At 37.2% G+C, this 27,129-nt stretch overlaps 1 protein-coding gene across 1 annotated transcript in view; it reads right to left on the reverse strand.

The window, feature by feature from the left end:
- The window catches only part of SPATA16 (spermatogenesis associated 16), a 284,660-nt gene that overhangs the window by 165,866 nt on the left and 91,665 nt on the right, over nucleotides 1–27,129 (reverse strand). Inside the window, exon 3 of the mRNA XM_004383491.1 lies at nucleotides 19,472–19,561. Within this exon, the coding sequence (XP_004383548.1) occupies nucleotides 19,472–19,561 (90 nt within the window). The remainder of the gene's footprint in view (nucleotides 1–19,471; nucleotides 19,562–27,129) is intronic.

Below are 27,129 nucleotides of genomic sequence, written 5' to 3' on the forward strand. Positions count from 1 at the left end.
CAACATATTTTAGCTTCAGTGCTGAGAAACTCATTGTCTCCTGGGGCAGTTTCATTTGTCTTCAAAGAGCTCTAATTGTTAACAACAACAAAAAAACAATGATAATAGCTCATTTTTTATTGAGAGTTTATGATGTGCCAAGAGCCATGCTAAGTGCTCCACATAAATTGTCTCATTTAATACTCATAATAACCTTTGTGGCATAGATGCTATTATAGCCTCCAATTTGCAGGTTAAAAATCACAGAGGTTATAGCCATTTATCATAATTCCACCACCTGTAGACTAACTTCTAATTCAGTTGGCAACGTGTAGGTATTAGAAAACAGAAGTCTCAAAGTTAAACTTCAGCTCCTTGGGTTAAACATTTCTATATTTAACTGTTTCTCTATATCCCATTATTATAGAAAATGTGGAACCACGTGGGCATACTGATTGAAAGGGAGAAGGAAGGGAAGAGAAGATCTTTGTTTCTGGGGCATCTCTGCATTCTCTTTTATGTAGTCTTATTGCTCTCACCCAGCTTTTAAAGATACAAGGTTGGATTTATAGGAAAGAAAAAATTATTACTCTGTACTCACTCGTAAAGTTTTCTAGACCCATATTTGCAGAAATTCACATAGTCTAAGGACTTTTACATTTCCAAATTATTTTAGAAATGTTTAGAGGTACTGCAAATGCATAGCATCTCATTCACAAGAGAAAAGGAACAAAAAGAAGTATGATAACCATCAGTGTAAGATAGATGAATCACAAAGACAGTCGATGTTTGTTTTACTTTAATGAATTTTTTGATGTCCTTTCAACAGCTCAAGTTTTAAAAAAAAATTCCTAAAATATACTTATATAAGATTATGTACCCTTGCAATAATTATAATTTGGAACAAGTCCAAAAGGTCCAGTGTTTGTTAAAGCAACAGAATTACTTCTTAGCCGTGTGCTGTGACTGCAACCTTAAAAATTGGTATTTTTTAAAATAAGAGTAGACATTTTTAAGTCTGCAATTTTAAATCCTTAAGGCACAAGAGATGGCTATAGACTGGATACTTTACTACATTTTAACCTTTACCTTCTTTCCCTTGAAACCACAAACACTACACCTGTACTAAATACTAAATATTAGGTGAGCTGTAGTCTTATAGCCAGGCATTTGATCTAAATCATGGAAAATGCCAGTTTTAGAAATCATACACCAAAAAGCAAAATTTTTACAATGCTTAGGGTACATACAGCTTTGTCATGCCTAGAGAAAAGGAAAGTCAGTTAATGCTGGCATTATCGTGTCTATCTTCCAACATAGAATTATATGTTACATATACTGACTAATGTCAGATCACACTAAAGCTGTTCTGGCAATTGTGAACTGTCTCCAGTAAAGAGAAAGAAAGCCCTTCAAGCAGATGGCCAGTTTAAGAATAGAAATTAGTCTACAGGCAATGTCATCACTGGGGGTAGGGGGTGCGGATCACACAGGTGACACTGTCAGAGGGGAGGTGACACAAACATGCCTGTCTATAAAACTTTTGTGCCGTGTTTCAGTGGAAATTTATTATTTTCTATAAAAATATCCCTTTAGTTAGTTATAACAACAAAAACATTTTTTGTAATCTCAGTTTACATGTATCAATATACCTATAAAGCTAAAACTCTACCTAAGTTACTTTTTGAACTTTGTAATGTGCTCTGGTCAGAGCTGTCATTACTACCCAATTACAACGATGTTTCGAATCACATGGTTTCATCTGTGTGTGCTACAAGCACCGCAGTTACTTTTGTTGCTGTTGGTATTTTTATAGTTTCTGATACTGTCAAATTTGCTGGTGTTTTAGCTACTATATTGTGGTAAAAAGTATTTGTGAGCTATATCAATAACTTTCTTGAGAAAGAAGTACTAATTAAAGGAAAAGAAGGAAAAAAATTTAAAATGGTGTCTCAGTCATCTAGTGCTGTGCCAACAGAAATACCACAAGTGGATGGCTTTACAAAGAGAAATTTATTCTCTCACAGTCCAGTAGTCTACAAGTCCAAATTCAGGGCATCAGCTCCAGGGGAACGCTTTCTCCGTTGGCTCTGGAGGAAGGTCTGTGTCATCAATCTTCCTTTGGTCTGGGAGCTTCTCTGAGCAGGAACCTCAGGTCCAAAGGACACGCTCTGCTCCCAGCATTGCTTTATTGGTGGTATGAGGTTCCCATGTATCTCTGCTCTCTTCTCTCTTTTATATCTCAAAAGAGATTGCATTAAGACACTAATCTTGTCAACCGTATCAGTATAACCTCATCACAGTGATAGAATTTATAACACATGAGGAGATCACGTATAATCTCATCATAGTGGTAGAGTTTACAACACATAAGGAAATCACATCAGATAACACAATCATACAATACTGGGAATCATGACCTAGCCAAGGTGCTACACACATTTTTGGGGGGACACAATTCAATCCATGACAAATGGCTTCAGCTAGTTACTAATAATATAACTAATAATGTTGTAATTCAATAAAAGAAGATTTTACAAAACAATATTGTTGTTAGTATTCATATAATCTAAGAAACATTACATTTACACAATTTGCAGCTATAGCTATCACATATTTAGTCAAGATGTTTGCTAAGTGCTGAAATGCTTGTCTATTTGTTTCTGTTATTTTTATGATATAATTTCATTTATGAATATATTTCTACATGAACTTGTCTACAACTTCTACATTATTTGGGCCTTTATTGATTATGCAAACTTAATGCTTTAATCTATCTCATGTAATGGTAAAGTTTAACATTAAAGTGAACATAATTTTGATGTAGTTCTTAGATGTTTTTACTTCAAATTCTATTGTTTTCTTACTGAATTTTCATTTTAACCACATGAAACTATGTAAATGTAACTACATTTAGGCTGTGTGTATGATATTGTAATTTAAAGGTGTAATTTTAATTTTTCTAGTTGTTTATGTCACTACTATTGCCATTACATTCAGTGATATATGGGAATTACAATTTACGAGTAATATTAGCACTAAAACATCACTAAGAATTCTGTATGGTCTGGTACCGGAGAAGGTCCATGTGGGAGGTGACACCATGGGTTATCACATGGGGTGACACCAACCCTAGTGACTCCACTGCCTACAGGCTTCATTTAACCTATTTGTAGTCATAAATGAGAATGTATTTTAACCAAAAAATATATCTGCGATATATTTTTAGCATCTTGCATGGTGAATGAATGGATTCTACACTTCTAATTGAATCAGAACTAAGTTAAAATAAACTCCCAACACTACTATTATCTCTTCAGAATCACTTGTCTTGAGTCTATCTGTCAGAATATTCTCTTCCCTTGCAAGATACGTAATAATCACATTAAAAATCATAGAGTTCCATGACACCAAAAAAGCTGGCACAGTTTCTTCCTGCTTGCTGTTGTAGTACTCCTCCTGAGTGATTGCTTATCTACAGCAACATCACCATTTTATGTTACGAGATTTCTGAACACTTCGATTTATGTTTGAATCACTCTTCTCTTTTGACAGATTGTGATTTATATATGCGTTATTTCCAGCAGGATCAACCTATGCAAGCAAAACAAAACAAAACAAAAAACCCTAAAAAACAAAAATAAACCAAAGCCACAACAGCTTGCTCCCATCTCTACTCACCCTTACTAACTGGCTCATCAGTGAGGGGAGTCATGAATTAATGCATCTTAAAGTATTGTGTTTTGATTGGCTTAATAGAAACATACTGCTTGTCAGAAGAAAGGACAACTCTGGGTATCTTCAAGTAATCTTGAGCTCTCACTAGAGCTCAGAACCTGTCTATATTAATTCTCATTAAAAAACCATGGAGGCAGAGCCAACATGGAGCTATAAACAGAAGCACCATGCTATCCCTCCACAGCAAAAACCCAAAAAACTAAGTAAAACAGAGACAAACATCAATCCTGGAACCCTAAGCATCAAATGAAGAGATAAAGAACTCAACCAAGAACCGAATGGAATAAGAAACTGACAAAGAACAGAGTGCGAGGAGAGTTACGAGTGGAGGTCACTTATCAGCTAACGCAGCACGGATCCACCACCTTGGACTCCTGTTGGAGATCAGCAGACAGTGAGTATAGGAAAGCAGATTCACAGAGCTCCCAGCAGGAGACAGAGCACCCGGTAACTAGTGATACATGTTTTCCCATGCCCCACCCTGCCTCCCCCTGCTCAGCCTTCACTGCTTCCCGGAGGTCTGATTCATTGCTTCCCAGTGGGCTGATCTGAGGCTACCCGGCAGGGCGATTTGCTGCTTCCCAGTGTGCTGATATGCTGTTTCCCAGTGTGCGTTGACCACGGCACAGAAGGCGCTGGTTCCGTGCCAGGCAGATTCGCCCTATCGACACTGGCTGGCATCTTCGGTGCCATTTCTTTGTTGCTGGTGTTGCTTTTTTTGGCCCCTTTTGGTTTCTTCCCTGCCTCTCATCTCCTCCCCTCCTTTCTCTTGAACACATGACTCCATGTGCCATCTTTGCTTCTTCTTGACAGGCTGTGAAGCGCCACTGGGAAGCTATTTCCCTGGTCTGCGCTGCCACACTAGTGGAATCCCTGGGGGCTTCTTTTTTTTTTTCTCTTTCTTGTTTGTTTTCTCGTTCTTTTTTCCTTTTTATTTTTTTTCATTTCTTGGTTTCTCGTCTCTTTCTACTTATCTTCTTTTCCTCTCTCTTGAATACCAGGCCCTGTGTATCATCTCCACTCCTTCTAGCCAGGCTGTACTGTGAGGCTTGGGAGCTTATTCCTGGTCTGTGCAGCTGCACCAGTGGGATCCCTGGGGGAATTTATTTATTTTAAAATTTTATTTATTTTTTATTATTTTGTTTTTTCTTTTCTTCATTTATCAGTTTCTGGTCTCCCCACTCCAACGGCAGTTTCTCTCAGCACTTTTTTTTTTTGGCTCCTGTTTCTCTCTCCTCTTTCCCATATTCAACCTAGCTCCACACGTCACAAGCTTCCCCTCCCCCTCCTTCTTGCCTGTCTGCACCATGTGCTGAAAATTGCACTCCCAAGGAGCACAGGCATGGCCTACCAGAAACTGACCCCCAGCACACCTTGTCAGCCCCAGTACGTCCCACAAATAACCCATCCAAGCCCCTCCACTTCAGGTAGACCTGCCCTGCTGCACCATAGCTGAGCTACTGGCCACGCCCATTGGACAAGGAGGTGAAAAATATCCTGTCCACAGATGAGAAAACAAGAAGAACGCACAGCCTGCCTGCTCAAACATAAGAAAATAAAACACATAAGCAGGATGAAACAAACAAATCTACAATCCATAAATGAAGAAAATAACTACTGAATGTCCCAAAGACAGCAGACAATATCAAAACATATAAAAAAAAGGACAGAATGGTTCCATGTAGGTATTCAAAATAGAACACCAAGTGACTTTTCAGTAGAAGAAAAAGCACTAGAACTACCTGATAGGGAATTCAAATCTTTAATATTAAGAGCTACCCAAGAATTGAAGCAAAAAGCAGACAAAAATGAGGAAAAAATAGACAAATTCATGGAAAAGGCAGACAAATTCATGGATAATACAGACAAAAATATAGAATAATTCAGGAAAATATTACAGGAACAAAATGCCAAAATAAATTCACAACTAGAAATCATACAAAGACTTAGAAATCCAAAAGATAAACAACCAGATTTCAGATATGGACAGTGTCATAGAAGGGCTGAGGTGTAGGTTTGAAACAGTGGAAGACAAGATAGGGAAATTGAAGACAAACACTTGGATACAAATTTGTTTGAGGAAAAATCAAAAAAAGAATGAAGAAAAATGAAGAAACCCTAACAATTATGTGGGATACAATCAAAAGCAAAAATTTGCAAGTGATCGGAGTTCCAGAACAGGGGGACAAAACAGAAAACAAAGAGGAAAACTTCCCTAGTATCATGAAAGATGAAAAGCTGACCAGCCAAGAAGCTCAACGAACCTCATACAGGATAGACCTCAGAAGAAAATCACCAAGATATACCATACTCACGCTCACTAAAACAAAAGACAAAGAAAGAATCCTGAGAGCAGCTTGAGAAAAACGAAAAGTCACACAGAGGGGAAGCAATAAGACTAAGCTTGGATTATTCGGCAGAAACCATGCAGGCAAGAAGGCAATGGGATGACATACATAAAACCTTGAAAGAAAAAAATTTCCAACTAAGAATAATATATCCTGCAAAACTCTTCTTGAAATATGATGGTGAAATCAAGATATCTCTAGGTAAACAGAAATTAAGGGAATATGTAAAAACAAAACCAAACTTAGAAGAATTATTAAAGGGAGTCCTTCAGTTTGAGAACAAACAGCATCAGATGACAGCCTGAATCTAAGATGCAAGATTGCATCAGCCAGGTACCAACCTAGGAAATGAACTCTCAAGGACTATTCAAAACTTAAAACGTTACAACAGGGAACCAGAGAGGTTAAACTGCAAATGACAACAATATCAGAACAATAAAAGAGGGAATAAATGGTGTAGGTATAGAACTTTTTAATGGAGAGGAAGGCAAGGTGATACCAACTAATAGACTGGTTCAAACCTAGGAAGATAAGGGTAAATTTCAAGGTAACCACAAAGAAAGTTAGCAAACCTACTCGTCAAAATAAAGAAGAAAAACATAAAGTCTCAGGAAAAACAAAAACAAAAGAAATGAAAAAAAGGCCACAAACAAAAGGAATTCAGCACAAGAGAGTAAGAGGAACAAAGAAATCATCAGCACCACAAAAAAAACCACTACAAAATGACAGCAATAAACTCACACCTATCAATGATTACACTGAATGTAAACAGCCTAAATACACCCATAAAGAGACAGAGAGTGACAGAATGGATTTAAAAAAACAGGATTCATCAATATGCTGTTTACAAGAGACACATCTTAGAAACAAAGATGTAAATTTATTAAAAATCAATGGGTGGAAAAAATATATCAAGCAAACAACCACCAAAAAAGAGCAAGAGTGGCAATACTAATCTCAGATAAAATCAACTTTTAAACAAAATCAACCATAAAAGACAAAGAAGGGCACTTTTATCATGATTAAAGGGATGATCCAACATGAAGACATAACCATAATAAATATCAATGCGCCCAATGACAGGGCTCCAAAATACATAAAACAAACTTTAATAGCACTGAAAAGAGAAACTGACAGTTCCACTATAATGGTAGGAGACTTCAACACACAACTCTCACGAAAGGACAGAACATCTAGAAAGAAACTCAACAAAGATACAAAAGATCTAACGGCCATAATCAGCCAACTTGAACTCACAGACATATACAGAACACCCCACCCAATAGCTGCAAAGTACACATGGAATGTTCTCCAGGATAGACCACATCTTAGGCCACAAAGCAACCCTCAACAAAATCCAAAACACTGAGATAATACAAAGCATCTTCTCTGATCACAATGCCATCGAAGTAGAAATTAAGAACAGGAAGAGCAAGGAAAAAAAAATCAGTTACATGGAAACTAAATAACAGCCTGCTTAAAAATCACTGGCTAATAGAAGAAATCAAAGATGGAATCAAAAAATTCCTAGAATCAAATGAGAAGGAAAACACATCATACCAAAATCTTTGGGACACAGCAAAGGCAGTACTCAGAGGTCAATTTATAGCAATAGATGCAGACATCAAAAAAGAAGAAAGGGACAACATCAGCACATTAGCTACACAACTCCAACAAATAGAAAACAGCAAAAGAAGCCTATGGCCTCCAGAAGAAAGGACATAATAAAGATCAGAGCAGAAATAAATGAAATAGAGAATAGAAAAACAATAGAAAGAATCAACAAAACCAAAAGTTGGTTCTTTGAAAGGATATACAAAATTGACAAACCACTAGCCAAATTCACAAAAGAAAAACAGGAGAAGACTCAAATAACCCAAATAAGAAATGACATGGGGGACATTACAACAGACCCAACTGAAATAAAAAGGATTATAACAGAGTATTATGAAAAATATACTCCAACAAATTTGAAAATCTAGAGGAAATCAACAAATTTCTAGAAACACACTACCTACTCAAACTATGACAAATTGATGTCAAAAATATGAACAGATCCATAACAAAAGAAGAGATTGAAAAGGTGATAAAAAAAAATTCTCAACAAAAAAAAAAGGCCTGGCCCAGATGTCTTCACTGGAGAATTCTACCAAACATTTAGAGAAGACCTTACACCAACTACTCAAACTATTTCAGAATGTAGAAAAGGAAGGAATATTTCCAAATTCATTCTCTGAAGCCAGCATAACCCTAATACCAAAAGCAGACAAAGACACCACAAAAAGAAAATTATAGACCAATATCTCTCATGAATATAGATGCAAATATTCTCAGCAAAATTCTAGCCAATAGAATTCAGCATCGTATCAAAAAAATAATACACCGTGACAAAGTAGGATTCATACCAGGTATGCGAAGATGGTTCAACATTAGAAAATCAATCAAAGTAATCCACCACATAAATATAACAAAAGAAGAGAATCACGTGATCATCTCAATCGACGCAGAAAAGCCATTCAACAAAGTCCAACACCCATTCCTGATAAAAACTCTCAAAATAAGTATAGAAGGGAAATTCCTCCACATAATAAAGGCCATCTATACAAAACCAATAGCCAACATCATTCTTAATGGAGAGAGGCTGAAAACATTCCCCTTGAGAACAGGAACAAGATAAGGATGGTCTTTATCACCACTCCTATTTAACATTGTGCTGGAAGTCCTAGCTAGAGCAATAAGTCAGGAAAAAGAAATAGAGGACATCCAAATTGGTAATGAAGAAGTTAAACTGTCCGTATTTGCAGGTGGTATGATACTATATATAGAAAACCCAAAAGACTCCATGAGAAAACTACTGGAACTAAGATTCAGCAGAATAGCAGGATACAAGGTAAACATACAAAAATCAGTTGGATTCCTATACACCAATAAAGAGAACAATGAACAGGAAATCAGGAAAACAATACCATTTATAATAGCCCCTAAAAAAATAAAATACTTAGTAATAAATCTAACCAGGGATGTAAAAGAACTATACAAAGAAAACTACAAAACACCACTCCAAAAAACCAAAAGAGATCTACATAAATGGAAAAACATACCATACTCACGGATAGGTAGACTCAACATTGTGAAAATGACAATTCTACCCAAAGTAATTTACAAACACAATGTTCCAAATACCAACAACTCTTTAAAAAGATGGAAAAAGTAAATATTAACTTTATATGGAAAGGAAAGAGACCCTGGATAAGTAAAGCACTGTTGAAGAAGAAGAATAAAGTAGGAGGACTTGCACTACCTTACCTAAGAACCTTCTATAGAGCTATGGTAGTCAAAACAGCCTAGTATTGGTACAACGACAGATACATTGACCAATGGAACAGAATTGAGAACCCAGATGTAAATCCATCCACCTAAGGTGACCTGATCTTCGACAAGGGCCCCAAATTCATCAAATGGGGAACAGATAGTCTTTGTAACAAATGGTGCTGGCAAAACTGGATATCCGTCTTCAAAACAATGAAAGAGGATCCATACCTCACACCATACACAAAAACTAATTCAAAATGGATCAAAGACCTAAATATAAAGCCAAAAACTATAAAGATCATAGAAGAAAAAAAAAGGATCAATGCTAGAGACCGTAATACATGGCATTAACAGGATGCAAACAATAACTAATAACACACAAACTCCAGAAGATAAGTTAGATAACTGGGATCTTCTAAAAATTAAACACTTATGCTCATCAAAAGACTTCACCAAAAGAATAAAAAAAGAACCTCCAGACTGGGAAAAAAAATTTGGCTGTTATAAATCTGACAAAGGTCTAATCTCTAAAATCTACAGGAAAATCCAACATCTCTGCAACAAGAAGACAAATAATCCAATTAAAAAATGGGCAAAGGATATGAACAGACACTTCACCAAAGAAGACATTCAAGTGGTTAACAGACACAAGCGGAAATGCTCACTATCACTAGCCATTAGAGAAATACAAATCAAAACCACAATGAGATACCATCTCACCCCGGCATTACTGACACGAATAAAAACAATGGAAAATAATAAATGTTGGGGAGGCTGTGGGGAAATTGGAACTCCTATGCACTGCTGGTGCGAACACAAAATGATACAACTACTTTGGAAAAAGATATGGTGCTTCCTTAGAAAGCTAGAAATAGAAATACCATCTGATCCGGCAATCCCACTCCTAGGAGTATATCCTAGAGAAATAAGAGCCGTCACACTAATAGACATATGCACACCCAGGTTCATTGCAGCATTGTTCACAATAGCAAAAAGATAGAAACAACCTAGATGCCCATCAACAGATGAATAGATAAACTATGGTACGTACACACAATGGAGTACTACGCAACGATAAGAACAATGATAAATCTGTGAAGCGTCTCATGACATGGATGAATCTGGAGGGTATTATGCTGAGTGAAATAAGTCAATCACAATAGGACAAATATTGTATGAGACCACTACTATGAAAACTCATGAAAAGGTTTACACACAAAAAGAAATAATCTTTGGTGGTTATGAGGGAGGGAAGGGATAGGGGTGTAAAAACACTAAATAGAGAGTACTTAAGTGGTAACTTTGGTGAAGGGTAAGACAGTACACAATACTGGGGAAGCCAGGACAACTTCTTCAGGGTAAGGTCATGGAAGCTCCCCGGACAAATCCAAACTCCCTGAGGGACCAGATTACTGGGCTGAGGGCTGTGGGGACCATGCTCTCAGGGAACATCTAGCTCAATTGGCATAACATAGTTTGTTAAAGAAAATGTTCTACATTGTACTTTGGTGAGTAGCATCTGGGTCTTAAAAGCCTGTGAGTGGCCATCTAAGATACTCCACTGGTTTCACCACTTCAGGAGCAAGGTAATATGAAGAAAACTAAAGACACAAGGGAAAAATTAGTCCAAAGGACTAATAGACCACAACTACCACGGCATCCACCTGAGTCCAGTACAGCTAGACGGTGCCTGGCTACCACCACTGACTGCTCTGACAGGGATCACAGTAGAGCATCCTGGACAGAGCTGGAGAAAAATGTAGAACAAAATTCTAACTCAAAAAAAGACCAGACTTACTGGCCTGACAGAGACTGAAGAAACCCCGAGAGTATGGCCCCCGGACACCCTTTTAGTTTGGTAATGAAGTCACTCCTGAGAGTCACCTTTTAGCCAAAGTTTATACAGACCCATAGGACAAAACGAGACTAAAGGTGCCCACCGGCGCAGCGGCAAGGACTAGAAGGCAGGAGGGGCAGGAAAGCTGGTAATAGAGAGCCCATGCTTGAGAAGGCAGAGTATTGGCATGTCCTGAGGGTGTTAACCAGTGTCATAAAACAATATGTGTACTAAGTGTTTAATGAGAAGATAATTTGTTCTGTAAATCTCATCTAAAGTACAAGGAAAGAAAACAACAACAACAACAAAAAAAGGTCAAGACTCGAATATGTCACACATTCAGCATGGCTGAGCATTTATTCCTAAAAGAATTTGTTTTTTGAGGAATTTCTTTTGAAGTTTTCATGGTGCATTCACCCAGACAGCAGATTTTCAGAAAATTCAAATTATCACAAGTAGTCTGCAACTCCGTGTCAAACATAAAATAAATAAAAAAACAAATGTTATTACTGATCCCAGTTAAAGTAACACCAATCAGCAAAGAAGTCCAAAGGTTTACAGAGGGGACAAGAGGCACTGAGAATGGCTTACTAATGGACCAGAAGGTGGGTAATTATGCTAATTTCTGCTAGGACAAATTCTGAGGAGGAAGGGAGAAATGTCCGAGTAAGAGGCATCAAACAAACAAAAAACAAAACGGGAAGTGGAAGCAAGGAGGAAAATGAAAAGTGTTAGGTAGCTGAAATGGCAGAATAGGAGTAAGCAAAAAGACATTGCTAGACGCCAAGAGATAAAGAGGCAAAGATAAGAATTAGCTATGAGGGAGAAAATCCTTAGTGTAGCAACAAGCAGACTGATATAACCTAGTGGCATCTTACCAATTTGTTTTTCTATCCTGAAATGCACACATAATATAAAACAGCTCTGAAATCCAGTGCAAAATTTAGTGCGTTTTTTTTGAAAAGGTTAAGGTAAGAACATTTTAGACTAAACATTTTATTATTTAATTTATTTCTTGTGCAATTACACACATTACATATTAAATATTACTACAAAATAGAAGTATAAACTGACCAAATTTGTTGTGGATTGTGAATTAAGTAAAGTTACTGAACTCTGTAAAATATCATTTTTTCCTAATGGTGAAGGACTGCTAATTTTAGACTACAATCTCCCAATTGCTATAGGACACAATTTGAAATGGGAAGGAGTCCTATTGCTTTTTGGGAGAAGCCCGGCCTTTACCCTTGATGGATTAAACTTCAGTGATCCATTTAGAGCTGGAAGGGAGGGTCTGATCCAGGATTCATATCTGCTGCTGGGACTCACAGCCTTCTGTAGGTTCTAGGTCACTGCATTAAATGACAAATTTGCTGAATGACATATTTGTCATATTTATAAATACATTTACACATTAGTTTTCTAGGGGTGCTATAACAAAGTACTGCAAAGTAGATGGCTTAAAACGACAGAAATTTATTGTCTCACAGTTCTGTCTAGAAGTCTGAATTCAGGGTGTGAGCAGGCCATGCTCTCTCTGCAGGCTTTAGGAGAGGCTCCAGGCATTCCTTGGCTTGCAGCTGCAGCATCACATGGCGTCCTTTTCTCTGTGTCCCTCTGTGTCTGTGTCTTTTTTTGACTTTTATAAAGACATCACTCATATAGGATTCGGAATCCCTAGGTGGCGCAAATAGCTAAGTGCTCAGCTACTAACTGAAAGGTTGGCACTTTGAATCTACTCAGAGGCCCTTCAGAAGAAAAGCCCTGGGGATCTACTTCCAAAAGATCATAGCCATTGAAAACCCTATAGAGAGAAGCTCTACTCCGAAAAATATGGGGTTGCCAGGAGTTGGAATCCACTCAACACCAAATGGCTTAATGTTCTGTTTTGTTTTTTTTAAACTCCAGGATGACTTCATGTTAACTTATAACATCTGCAAAGGCCCTATTTCCAAGCAGTGTCACATTCACGAGCACCAGTGGTTAGGACTTCAGTATATTTTTTGGAGTACAATTCAATCTATAACAATGTATTTACTAAAATTTAATTTACTCACTTATTAGAAAATTTATAGTATGTTCTATAGGTGGATTTGTAAGGAACCAGGACTCCAGGGCTCCGGAGGCTTCTCCACCCCTTGTTTTATTATTTAAAATGCTCATATCAAATCTTAAAAGCTGTTAAAATCCTCTTGTTTGATATGAATTGTTGTAAACTTTATACATATTAAAAAATAAGTTTTGTTAAACAAGTAAATTTGGTTACCACAAAACTGGGGAAAGAATACTCAAAATGCTAAATATTAAAAACAGAAAGTGACTTTACAAAGATTAGAAAGAAATCACTATAAACTGTGAAGGGAGCCAATTTTAAGATAAAGGGTGTTGCATGAACTATGATGAACTGGAGATCACTAATTAGGGTGTCCATATAGTTTATCTTTCTAAATGGATACTTTTGATAGTGAAAGTGGGCACTCTCAAGAATCATTCCAGACAACAAGCATAAGCCAGGATTTTCCCGAACACACTGGACATGTGGTCACCCTACCATTGAAAGTAGCCACTGCTCAACTCCGGTTAATGCTGCTATATAGGAATATAGGCTCAGTGTTGCAGATCTTGTGATTCTTCAAGAGATAGAATAAATTCAAAGCTTTCCAGGAAAGTTCTTGGCTTTTAAATGTTGGCAATCAACTCAATTTTTTTAAAACACAACATTGTCTTAATAAAACTTAAGTAGTCCCGTTCATAAAAATGTAATTCACTGAAGTATCAATTTGTCAAATGACTAATTTGCAGACTTCACCACATTTTAAATTCACTAAAGTTTTATTTGAAGAAATAGTCTTATTGAATGCATTCAATTAATATGCATGTGTTCTTATGAACATATTTTTCATTAATATATTTAGCAAGTATATTTTTAAATTGTAAAGAATTTTCACAAATTAAAGTCATAGAATGGTTTCGTCTTTTCTCAAAGACCTGTGTGTATGTTTATTACTCTATTGTTCCTGAATATCATATTTATGACTATTTTCTTCACCTAAATATAATCAAAATTTTAATTAGGAAGTTTTACAGTTTATAGCAATTTCTTTTTCATATTTGTAACGTCACTTTCTGTTTCTAGTATTGTAGCATTTGGAGCATTCTTTCCCCAGCTTTATAGAGTGGCCGAATTTACTTGTTTAACAAAACTTATTTTTTAATATGTATAAAGTTTACAACAATTCATATCAAACAAGAGGGTTTTAACAGCTTTTGAGATTTCATATGAGCATTTTAAATAATGTTTAATTTTCTTCTGCTCTAGGCCCGAAGCTAGAGAAAACCAGGGTAGGGGAAATGGACAGTGAGCAGCGAGTACACCCTGGGCTGTGAATCCCACAGGCGGGGAGATCAAGGGGTAGAGAAGGCCCCAGAACCCTGGAGTCCTGGTTCCTGGAGTGTCACTCCTCTTCAAATAGTCCCTTCTCAGTGCATTGATGTAGAAATACCTGGCTGATTGTCTATCAGTGATGGATAAAGGGGCCTTGTTGCATTCGCTGCTTTATTTACTTTCTGTTTACTTCCTCTTGCATAGTAAAGTCTTAACTAAAGCTTCTGTGCAATGTCATCTATTTTTGGTCCTATGTATCTTCATCATAAGAGACATCATACTATTACATGAACTTAATTACTAAGTGAAGACTCTCATATTTGTCTTTCAACCAGAGTTGTACTAACAATTTCATGTGATATCTTCTTTCTGATGTGGCTGAATAATTATCAACTACATACCACCACAGACTCACAAACGAGCTCATTTAATTCACACCTAACTAGTGCTCAGTATATGCCAGGCTGTGTGACCGTCGTTGACCATACAGAGATGAAAGATACCATGCCATTCACATTACCAAGTCATTAGATCTCTTCACAAAATATTCTGTCTTTGCATTTTTTTGTTTCATATTTCTGCATATTTTTCTTGTCTTCTCTTTCTCATGAAACCTGTTGCTGTTGAGTCGATTCCAACTCATAGTGACCCTATCAGGACAGAGTAGAACTGTCCCATAGGGTTTCCAAGGAACATCTTGTGGATTCAAACTGCAGACCTGACCTTTTGGTTAGCAGCCGTAGCCTTAACCACTGTGCCACCAGGGCTCCCTTTCTCATGAAAGCAGTGCTAAATGGTGTGTCTGTGTGTGTGTGCGTGTGCATGTGTGTGTATGTGTTGGAGGGGCGGCAGATCTGAGCAAGGACATTCTACTTCCACACAGATGTTTTCATACAGATGGAAGCAGAGAGATGTCAAAAGAGCTAGGCTACTGTGTATTTCAGATGAGGCCTCACAAAGTTGCTGTACCTTGGGGACAGGGCGGGGGCTGGTTTTACAGCAATTTCAATCTAGTTTTGTGGTCTGAAAATGTGATTTCATCAACTTAACCAGTGTCAGCTGTTTCTTCAAGGCTTCCCATAATCCCTTGAGAGCCTAAATCATAATAAAACACTCTTAATTTTATTTAGTTTTTACCATCTAATCTTGGTCTTTCCTTTTGTAAGGTATCACTGAAGGAAAGATGTTGATATAAAATAAAGGGACCTGCCCACTGTAAACCTAAATGACACCTTCCATTCAACCATAGGGAGTGTCATCTCCTCTAGTCCCTCTGATTGAGAGCCTGCCCCTGTATGAGGCTGTTCTGAGTCTTTTCTGGCCTATTCACCAGGAATCCCTTCTTGGGTAGAAATGGTTAGGCTCAGAAAATCTAAACCAACGCAGTTGCAGTTGAGTCAGTTCCTCTCATGGTGACCCACTGAGTCTGAATAGAACTGTGCTCCAGGGAGTTTCAATGGCTGATTTTTTTAAAATAAATTGCCAGGCCTTTTTTCTGAGTTGCCTTGGGTGGACCCAAACCTCCAACTTTTCAGATGGTAGCCGAGCATGCTGTTTGTATCACCCAGGGACTCCCAGAAAATGTTAGATGTTCCAATTTTCAGGGACTGGTTTGAAATACTCTAACTTAGATTAGATAGTGACAGATCCACTTCGCTGACAATCATAGTTTTAGGACCTCCTAAGTCATATAAGGCGCCCTGGTGGCCCAGGGGTCAAGTGTTACGGCTGCTAACCAAAAGGTCGGCAGTTTGAATCCACCAGCCATTTCTTGGAAACCCCATGGGGCAGTTCTACTTGTCCTATAGGGTCACTATGAATCGGAATTGACTCCATTGAAATGGGTTAATGGGTAAGTCATATAATAAGGGCATTCTTTTGGATATGGTAGGTGCCTCTCAGGAATCCCTTGGTGGGGCAAACAGGTAAGTACTTGACTTAGTTGAAAGGTTGGTAGTTCATAACCACACAGAGGTGCCATCTGCTTCCAAAAGGTCACAGCTCTGAACATCCTGTGGAGCACAGTTTTACTCTGCATACATGGGGTCACCATGAGTCAGACTCGACAGCAACTAACCACAACAACAGCAAGTGCCTCTCAATTTCAGAAACATGGCTACTTAGCACACTAAAGGAAATAATCTTGCTGTGTTAATTTTTCCAAGGAGTTTTTATTTTGTTGTTGTTGTTGAGAATATACACAGCAAAACATACACCAATTCAACTGTTTTTACATGTGCAGTTCAGTGACATTGATTACATTTTTCGAGTTGTGCAACCATTCTCACCCTCCCTTTCTCAGTTGTTCCTTCCCCATTGACATAAACTCACTGCCCTGTAAGTTTCCTATCTAATTGTTTGAGTTGCTGTTGTCGCTTTGATTCCATATAGTTTGTTCTTAAATGAGCATAATGCTCAAGGCAGACATTTTTTACTAGTTAAGCTAAACTATTGTTTGGTTTTAAGAAGACTTCAGGGGATATTTTTGGCTTAAGTTTTAAAGATTCTCAGGGCAACAGTTTCAGGGGCTTATCCAGCCCCCTTGGCTCCAGAAAGTCTGGAGTCCATGAGAATTTTAAATTCTGTTCTGCTTTCTCCTGTTTGATCAGGATTCTTCTATAGAATCTTTGATCAAAATGTTCAGTAATGGTAGCCAATGAGTTTTAATATAATCTGCTTATAAGAGGCCAGAACCAAACTACCCAGATCTTCAAGAGATTGGTTGGTAATCATGAATCCTTTATATAACAATTTATATTTATTGATTTACATTAGAAATCTCATAGCTAAGGGACACCAAAATATACATATATACAGACACAAAATATACAGGTCATCACATTCTTTCTCTTGGGGAATTGAGGGCTATAATTGCTAAGGCGACCAAGATGAAAAAAAACACTTGTATCTGACAGTAATTGTATCGCTCCTTTGTTGGAAAGTATACTGAAACAGAACCAACAATTATCAGGAAATTTCTCATGGAACACTGTAAGATCAACCATTAAATGATATTAAATGGATATATGTATTTCACTACAGGGATGCACATTTCAAGGGCAATGGAATAGTCAGTCCCAATTTTACCTGGTAATACTGACAAATTCCTACTTTTTAAGTTTTCTTTGTTTTAGGATCAATAAAGAATTTTTGTCACAACTTTCACCCAGACAGTTAGGCTTGATTCAATTAAGTTATAGCCAATGATATGCTGGTGATCTGGCACTCCAAAAAACAAACAAATGCAGATTTGTAACATTTACCAATTTCCATGGTGTAAATACCCCTGATACGGCTAATTTCCCCAACAGTTTAACAATTGGTTCTCCAAAATCCATGAATACTTAAAATCAGCTCTATAGAGTCTGGGCAAGCTGACTCAAGCACACCACTGGCAGCTTTTTACTAGCTGAAATTTAGTTCTGGAATTGCATCTAGTCGTTTCTTATTGATATTTTGATTAGATTCAGAAGATACATTAATAAACCACATTTTAAGGAAAGCTATTTTGCAGATAGCTATTATCTGTTTATGCTGAACCTGTTACCCTCATTTGTAGCTGGTGGCCGTTATAAAAACCTGTTCATTGAAGTGTGGGGCAAAAAGAAGCTTACTATCATCCTTTAAATTCTCTCTCATTCACACAGTTAGCAAAACTGTGTGGGCAGAAAGTGAACCACAGGGAGAATTCAGTGGAGAAAATAAAAAGTAAGAAGTCAAATGTGAGTGCATTAGATAAAACACTGGAGAAACAGTATGGGAGAAAATGGAATGCAAAAAACAGATGGATAGATTTTTTAAAAGTGGGCATTAGCACAGGAAAATAGGACCTGTGGCATACTGGATGTTTGATTGCAAAGTGAGAGTGATTAGAGTTAACTTTCCATTCTACATACATCATTTCATTGAGTTCAGGGAACTCCTGGGGCTGTCTTAAGCAAATAACCAAACTCACTGCCATCGAGTTAATTCTGACTTATGGTGACCCCATTTGTTACAGAGTAGAACTTCTCCTTTGGGTTTTTTTTTTTTTTGTTGTTGTTGTTGTTGTAATCTTTACAGAAGCAGACCACTAGGCCTTTCTTCCACAGCACTACTGGGTGGGTTTGAAACACTAACCTTTAGGTTAGTAGTTGAGCACAAACCGTTTGCACCACCCAGAGAGTCCATCTTGCAAAAATGGAATTAATATCAACTTCATGGTGTCAATTTTATGGTAACATTCTATTATTTGTTTAAATTCCTGCTTCCAAACTCAAGCAAAGAATTATTTGTAAATGTTCTAGAGACAACCTGGTCTTTCATCTGTTTTACTCCAGATTTCTCCTTAGGAGTTGTGCCTGGAGTAAGTCTAGAAACCATTCACATTTTCATGCTAAAATCTTGAGGTGATAAAGTGATTATAAGAAACAGCATGCATCTATATGTTGGAGGATAAGGGAAATGATGTTATCTAACTGATGCCATCTCCCCTAGAAGTAGGCAGTTAGAATCCTTTCCATGTGACTGGATTTCATCTTCAGAACTCAAGAGAGAGTTGCAGGAGAACTGTGTCATTACAACGAGGACCAGGAAATTTTTCAAGAGCAGGAGGTCAAGTTCATTTCTAATTTCCCATGGAAGTTTTCCCATCATTATCAGTGACCTCATGGCTGGAAAGTTTGAATTTTGCTAAGAGCTATGAACAAGGAATGGCCTTAATTAAAGAAAAAGATAGTCAATAATTGTTGGTTTGACGTTTATAAGACAATAATTCTGGTAAAATCATATTCCACAAGAGAAATGGAGAGCTCTATTATGCTATTACCAGAAGCTGAGAATAAAATTAATTTAAGTTGAAATAAATTTTCAGAAACATTATAACAAACATACCGGGCAGCTTCTGAATATCTCTCCAGACATCTGAACACTGTTGCCTGACGGAGATGATTTCGGAAATAGGCTGGGTTTAAAACAATGCTCCTGTTAAAAGATAAAGGAGATGCAAGTGTTATTAGATTTTTCAAAGACAATTACCAGAAGTGTATAAGAATGAAATCACATGCATTCAATTTTATATACTATGTATTTTGAAAGATACTCATGAATGAAGCCCCTTTCTTCCTGTAATTGTCAGTTAAGACAAATAAACAAGCATTATTGAAAAGCTAATTAAGTTTGCAACATAAAAGTAATTCTTTTTCATAGCATTTGATATTTTTTACAGATAAAGAAAGGTCTGGAAAGAATTTGAACCTAAGTTATACTGCATATAAGTCATGGTGCTATTTTATTTGCTTATGTTTATAGATTGGGCAAAAATATCATGTTATTTATGATATGTCTCCTATAATGAAGGATGAAGTTGTTAGTTACTGAATTTTAGCTAGAAGGAAGGAACTGGAATCTGGCTACCATGTTCATTTGAATGCCGTAATGAGGGTCTGTGTCTTGCCCCCGGTAGATATTGTAGTGGAATTTGGGAAAGCGTGCTAGTCTTGGTGTTGCCACTTTTGGTTAAGTCTCTTATTCACTTGGGCCTCTATTTTCTCCTGAGTGAAATTACAAGGCTGAACTAAACTTTACAAGGTTTTTTCAGCTCTAGAATTCTGTGATCTTTGGCAAAATAAAAGTAATTATGACTTTTTGGTTTATGCAATTTTTGTACTTGCAGTTTCGGCAAATGTTATCCATTCTATCTGTTGAAACAAGAGCGACTCTTATCTTGTAGATGATTGATTTATCCTTAACTGTTCTCTTTTCCTTCTCCTCATCATGTCACAGGGTTCTGGAGGCTCAAGTCAAGCCAATTTGAGAAGAAGATGATCACTCCTTTGCTGCCTTCTTCATGAACTGGTAGACATGTCCCTTCCTTCCTTCACTGAGAGCCTGTTACAGCTAGGCACTGCTCAAGGCGTTTGATATAACGAGGTGAACTAAATAGATACAGTTCATGCCTCATTACTGAATGAAGAGGTGACCATTAGTGAAAGTTTGAAAGGTAGATTGTACTAACAGAATATATAGTGAGTATTATTGATGTGGGATACATACAGTAAGTCTGTTTACACAAGCTGATGAGAATCACCTGAAATTAGTTCATTATCGAAGTCAATAGTTCTTAATCTTTTTTTGAGGGGTTCAAAGAGCTTTTAGAGAATCAGATGAAAGCTATGTACCTCTGTTCAGAAAATGCACATAAAAAGAGTTGTTCAAATTTAGAGAAATCATGTGACCACTTAAGGTTATTTATGAACTCCAGATTTAAAAAAAAAAAAAACATGTGCATACAAAAATAATTCCATTCTCAGAAAAGTTGCTTATGGAAAGAAGAAAATGGAAATAGAACATTTATTTGGGCCATGTGGAATCATAGAATTCTAGATACAAAATGGATCGATTGTATAATTTAGTTCAAATTCCAAACTTAAAACACAGGAACAGAAACCAAAGAGGTTAAGGGAACTTTCTAAAATCATACACAACTATGTAGTTAAAGAGCTATTTTAAGTTCGTCATGTTTCCCATCTCCAGCCTTAGTGTTTCATATTACGTCTTAAACAAACAAATGGTTACCGAGTCAATTGTGACTCATCGTGACCCCATGTGTGTAAGAGTAGAACAGTGCTCCACAGGGTTTTCAGTGGCTGTGATTCTTCAGAAGTAAGTCACCAGGCCTTTTTTTCTGAGAAGGCTCTGGGTGGATTAGAACCACCAATATTCCAGTTAGTAGCCAAGCACTTAACTGTTTGCTCCATCTTACTGCCTCTCCAGTGATGATTTCTGAATTTGGGAGGTCTGAGTTAACAAGGTTTTACTGTACTCTATGAATAATGATTTGTACAAATGAATACATTAATCCTCCAAGAACACAGATTATTTGCTTTGGTGATTTCTGATTAAAATATTAGAAATTTAAAAACTATCACATGGGTTCATTCCATATTCAGTAGTTGTCTTCAGAAAATGAGTATGTTAGACTCAACTAGGTTCTTTTAATGATAACACCACCCGGCACTGAACCATGTGAGTCACAGTTTCATAAGAGAAACGCAAAGAAGACTCAGGCACTGTCTCTATCCTGAGAAGTTGAGGTGTAATCGTAGAAGATATTTAGAAATTTGGGATAAGATATTACATTTAGCAATCTATTATTTTTGACTCATAATTATTGCAGCATTCACTGTGTCCTATAATATGCCCCTGTTGAGTTTGTGTCAAGGACATGTTAATGGTGGTTATAAAGCCTAAGGTTTATGTTTATTTATTTATTTATGTGACGTTTTCTAAAATGACTACTCAGATATATCTTATGGTGTGTACAACTTGTAGAAGAAGTGCTGACTTGTCCTTTAAAAATCATTTAGCCTTTCATAACATTTTGGGAGCTGTAGGAGATAGTCTAGGGTCAAAATTGACAATCTGACTGGAGCTAAAGTGGGGGGGGAAAGATGATTATAATCAGAAAGAGAAGATCTCTGTGCTGATTGGTCTGATTTTATCAGGGCAGAAATAACTCTGATTTAGTTATGCTGATAGGGTTCTTGGTAAACAACAAGAATCATGTTAGAGAGAATAAATAAATTATAGAAGTCATTGAATTTTTTGTCAGACGAATGGAGTTAGTGTTACTAACAGGCAATGATCGCTCATTTGATTAACTACCTCTGTCCTAAGAGAATGGGATCATGTAAAACAGTATATAATAGCTATAAGTTTATTTTCTTTATCAATTTTTTATATGTGGCATGTCTTATGCGTATAGATGGCTTTTTGTGGATGATTTAAAATTTATCTTTTAAAGTTCACATAATTTGATTTGCATGTGTGTGCATCATGTGTTTGCTTATCTTATTAAGTCCTAAGGTTACAATGCTGTGAGACCAGAATATTAAGTCTATGTTTATTTCAGTGATTATTTTAGCTATCCCAATTCACTTGTCAAATAATTTATCCTTCTTTCATTGATTTGATAAGCCATCTTTATTTTATACTAAATTCATATGTGGTTGGGTCTATGACTGGACTTTCTAGTCTTGGTTTTCATCTGCCTATTCCTGTGTCAGAAACAACTTTTTAAAATTATCATTGTAAAATACATTTTAATTTCTGGAAAGGGAAGAACTGCTATATCTATCCTCTTTGTGAAAAAATTTAGCAGCTGGTATGGCACATTTATTTTCCTGATCAACTTTAAAATCTACGGGTTTTTTTTTTTTTTTAAGTTGCAAAAAACATCATTTGGTGGTTTTCACTGGGGTTAAACTCAAGGTATTAGATTAATTTTCAGAAGAATAGACGTTTTATACTATCATCTTCCCATCCAGTAATGTGACATTTCTTTATTCAAACATTCTTTTATGTTTCCCAGTAATATTTTAACCTTTTAAAAATTAAAGATCTTATTTTTTTGTTAATTTCTAAGTTATAAAACTCTATATGTGAATGTGTGTACATATATATGTGTGTGTGTTATATATATATATGTTGTTATTAGGTGTCGTTGAGTTGATTTTCAACTCACAACAACCCCATGTGATGTCCATAGGGTTGTCTAAGATATATATATATATATATATATATGGATATATATATATATATAACTTGCTACTCAGAGTGTGATCAGCAGCAACAAGGAGCTTATTAGAATTCACAATACTGATTTTCACCGCAGACCTACGGAATCAGAATCTGCGTTTTAACAGGAGTCTCGGGTGATTTGTATACATACTAAAGATTTAGAAGTACTATGTATATTCAGCCCTGGTGCTGCAGTTGTTAAAAGCTATGGTGAGCTACGGCTGCTAGCCAAAAGGTCAGCAGTTCAAATCCACCAGCTGCTCCTTGAAAACCCTATGAGGCAGTTCTGCTCTCCTATAGGGTCACTATGAGTCTGACTATGAGTTGGAATCAACTTGACAGCAACAGATTTTTTTTTTGGTATCTATATTCATATCAATGAAATTTTTTCTATTATATTTTTTAACTACTTATTGCTAGCATTTAGAATATTTATTTTTTAAAAAAACATATTTTTAGGAAGGTGAAGACAAGATGGCGGAGTAGTTAGATGCTTCTGGTGGCCCCTCTTATAACAAAGACCCAAAAAAACAAGTGAATTGATTATATGTGACAATCTGGGAGCCCTGAACATCAAAGGCAGAGTTGAGGAATCAGATTGAGTGGCAGGTGAAGGGAGGGATGGTTCAGAAGCAGTGACGAATTACCAGACTTAACCTGGCAAGAGCTAGTGCCCTGCAGGCCAGATCAGCTGGCGTGCGCAGTGAGTCCGGCAGTGGCGTTTGGGACACATTTTCCATGCTGGGAGAAAACGAGTGGTGGAGAGTCCACTCAGGCCTCCAGAGCCAGGGAAAAGTGGCAATCAGTTGGCAAAAGATAAGTACATGTGTTTAACCTACTGTGTGTATCAACAAACACCCCATTTGGGAAGAACCTCTCTCCCATTTACCAGCCTCCTGCTCACTCTGCACCGGCTCCTGGGCTTGCTTCAGTGATTGCCACTTGCCCTGGGCTGGAAGTAGGACACATCACGTGCCCTGAGCCATTCTCCTGGCCTTGGAGAGGGAACAAATTAACAAACAAGAAAAAATAATCTGTCAGCTCCTCTAAGCAGGGAGCTCAGGGAAGGCGCAGCTCCTTTGCCTAGGCACAAGCATAAAGGGTCCATGGACTTTGAATACCTTTTACCCCTGCATAGACCTGTGTGGGCCCATTTCAACAGCATAGACCCTCATTAGTACAGTACAATAGGGTATATACCTGAGCCTAACTTCACTGTATCAGCTATATGGTGGAGTGGCAGGTTTGTGATATTTGACATGGCTCTGCCCATAAAGCAGGATCCTCACCTACCCAAATCAGGGGCCTGAGGACTGGTGGCTCTACCCATGCCACCTAGCCACCTGTGAAAAGTGTCCAAGAATAAGTGGTGCCTCCTAGTCTTTACAGCCAACAGCATTGGGTGCCCACAGTCCAGCTGCAAGACCCACCCACCTATGCACTCTGGGGAGCAGGGACACTTTCCTCCCAGACATTCAGGGGCAGGCATCAGCCCCCTGCCTTGCTCAGTGCATGACCCCCTACCAGCCTGATACCTGTGTCTACTCCAATCACCCTTGCTCATCTAGGACTGTAGGTGAGAGCCTGCATCACACACTCAGTGACTATCTGGACACCTGAGCTGAATCCATACAAGAAAAATAAATGGACTCCTGGGCTTACATACCTACTAACAGATCTAACCACCTGGTGACAGAACGTTAGAGCTTCAAAGGTGCCATAATCACGTTAACTCACATGAGCAACCTATTTGGGCATATCAAAACAAAACAAACCAAGAAGCTAAGACACAGTAAGCAAACATAAAATAAATAAATATAGTAACTTATTGATGGCTCGGAGACAACAGTCGATATCAAATCACATAAAGAGGCAGACCATGATGGCTTCAGCAAGCTCCCAAAACAAAGAAACTAGATATTTTCCAGAGGAAGAGAACTTCCTGGAATTACCAGAGGTAGAATACAAAACAGTAATATACAGAACTCTTCAAGAGATTGGGAAGGAGATCCTGAAACACAGAACAAGCCAAGGAACAGAACAACCCAAGGAACAGACAGACAAAGTAACAGAGGAACTTAAGAAGATTATAGAAGAGCACAAGGACAAATTTAACAGACTGCAAGAATCCAAAGAGAGACAGCAATCAGAAATCCAGAAGATTAACAATAAAATTTCAGAATTAAACAACTCAGTAGAAAGTCAGAGGAGCAGAATTGAAGCAATGGAAGTCAGAATTTGTGAGACTGAAGATAAAACACTTGACACCAACTTATTTGAGAAAAATCAGATGAAAGGATTTTAAAAAATGAAGAAACCCTAAGAATTATGTGGGACTCTACAAGAGGAATAACCTATGAGTGATTCAAGTACCAGAACGGGGTGGGGGGTAACAGAAAATTCAGAGAGAATTGTTGAAGACTTGTTGGCAGAAAACTTCCCTGATACCGTGAAAGATGAGAAGATTTCTATACAAGCTGCTCATTGAACCCCACACAAGGTAGGTCCCAAAAGAAAGTCACCAAGACATATTATAATCAAACTTGCCAAAACCAAAGATAAAGAGAGAATTTTATGAGCAGCTAGGGATAAATGAAAAGTTATCTACAAAGGAGAGTCAATAAGACTAAGCTTGGACTACTCAGCAGAAACTATACTGGCAAGAAGGCAATGGGATGACATTTATAAAGACTTGAAAAAAAAAAATTACCACCCAAGAATTATATATCCAGCAACACTGTCTCTCAAATGTGATGGTGAAATTAGAGCATTTCCAGATAAACAGAAGTTTAGGGAATTTGCAAAAACCAAACTAAAATTACAAGAAATACGAGAGGGAATCCTCTGGTTAGAAAATCAATAACATCAGATAACAACACAATACTAGAACACAGGACAGAGCAACCAGATATAAATCTAGATAGGGAAGTCATAAAAATAAATCAAAGCTAAAACCCTGAAAATAGGGAAAAAGAGATGTCAATATGTAAAAGATGACAGTATTAAAACAAAAAAAAGGGACTAAAAAATGTAGTCGTAGATCTTTCATATGGCAAGTAAGTCAAGGCAATATCAAGAAATAAAAGATTGGTTTAAACTTAGAAAAATAGGGGTAAATATTAAGGTAACCACAAAGGAAACAAACAATCCTACACATCAAAATAAAAAAACAAGAAAAAGACTCAGCAAATACAAAATCAACAACAATGAAAAAGATGAAAAGAAAATACATAAAGAAAAACACCTAAGCACAGAAAATTGAGTGGAACAAAGAAACTGTCAACAACATACAAAAAAAAAAAGACATCAAAATGACAGCACTAAATGCAGACCTATCAATAATTATGCTGAATGTACATGGACTAAATGCACCAATAAAGAGACAGAGAGTGGCAGACTGGATAAAAAAGCATGATCCGTCTATATACTACCTACAAGAGACAAACCTCAGACTGAAAGACACAAACAAACTAAAACTCAAGGGATGGAAAAAAATATATCAAGCAAACAACACTCAAAAAAGAGTAGGAGTGGCAATATTAATCTCTGACAAAATAGACTTTACAGTAAAATCCACCACAAAGGATAAGGGCACTATAAATGATTAAAGGGTCAATACATCAGGAGGACATAACCATAATAAATATTTACACACCCAATGACAGGGCTCCAAAGTACATAAAAGAAACTCTGACAGCATTGAAAAGAGAGATAGACAACTCCACAATAGTGGTAGGAGACTTCAACACACCACTTTCCATGAAGGACAGAACATCCAGAAAGAAGCTCAATAAAGACATGGAAGAGCTAAATGCCACAATCAACCAACGATATCTCATAGACATATACAGAACATTCCACCCAACAGCAGCTAAGTATACTTTCTTTTCCAATGCACATGGAACATTCTCCAGAATAGACCACATATTAGGCCATAAAGCAAGCCTTAACAAAATCCAAAACATCGAAAT

This window comes from Trichechus manatus, unplaced genomic scaffold (assembly GCF_000243295.1).
Source record: "Trichechus manatus latirostris isolate Lorelei unplaced genomic scaffold, TriManLat1.0 scaffold00110, whole genome shotgun sequence".
NCBI lineage: Eukaryota > Metazoa > Chordata > Mammalia > Sirenia > Trichechidae > Trichechus > Trichechus manatus.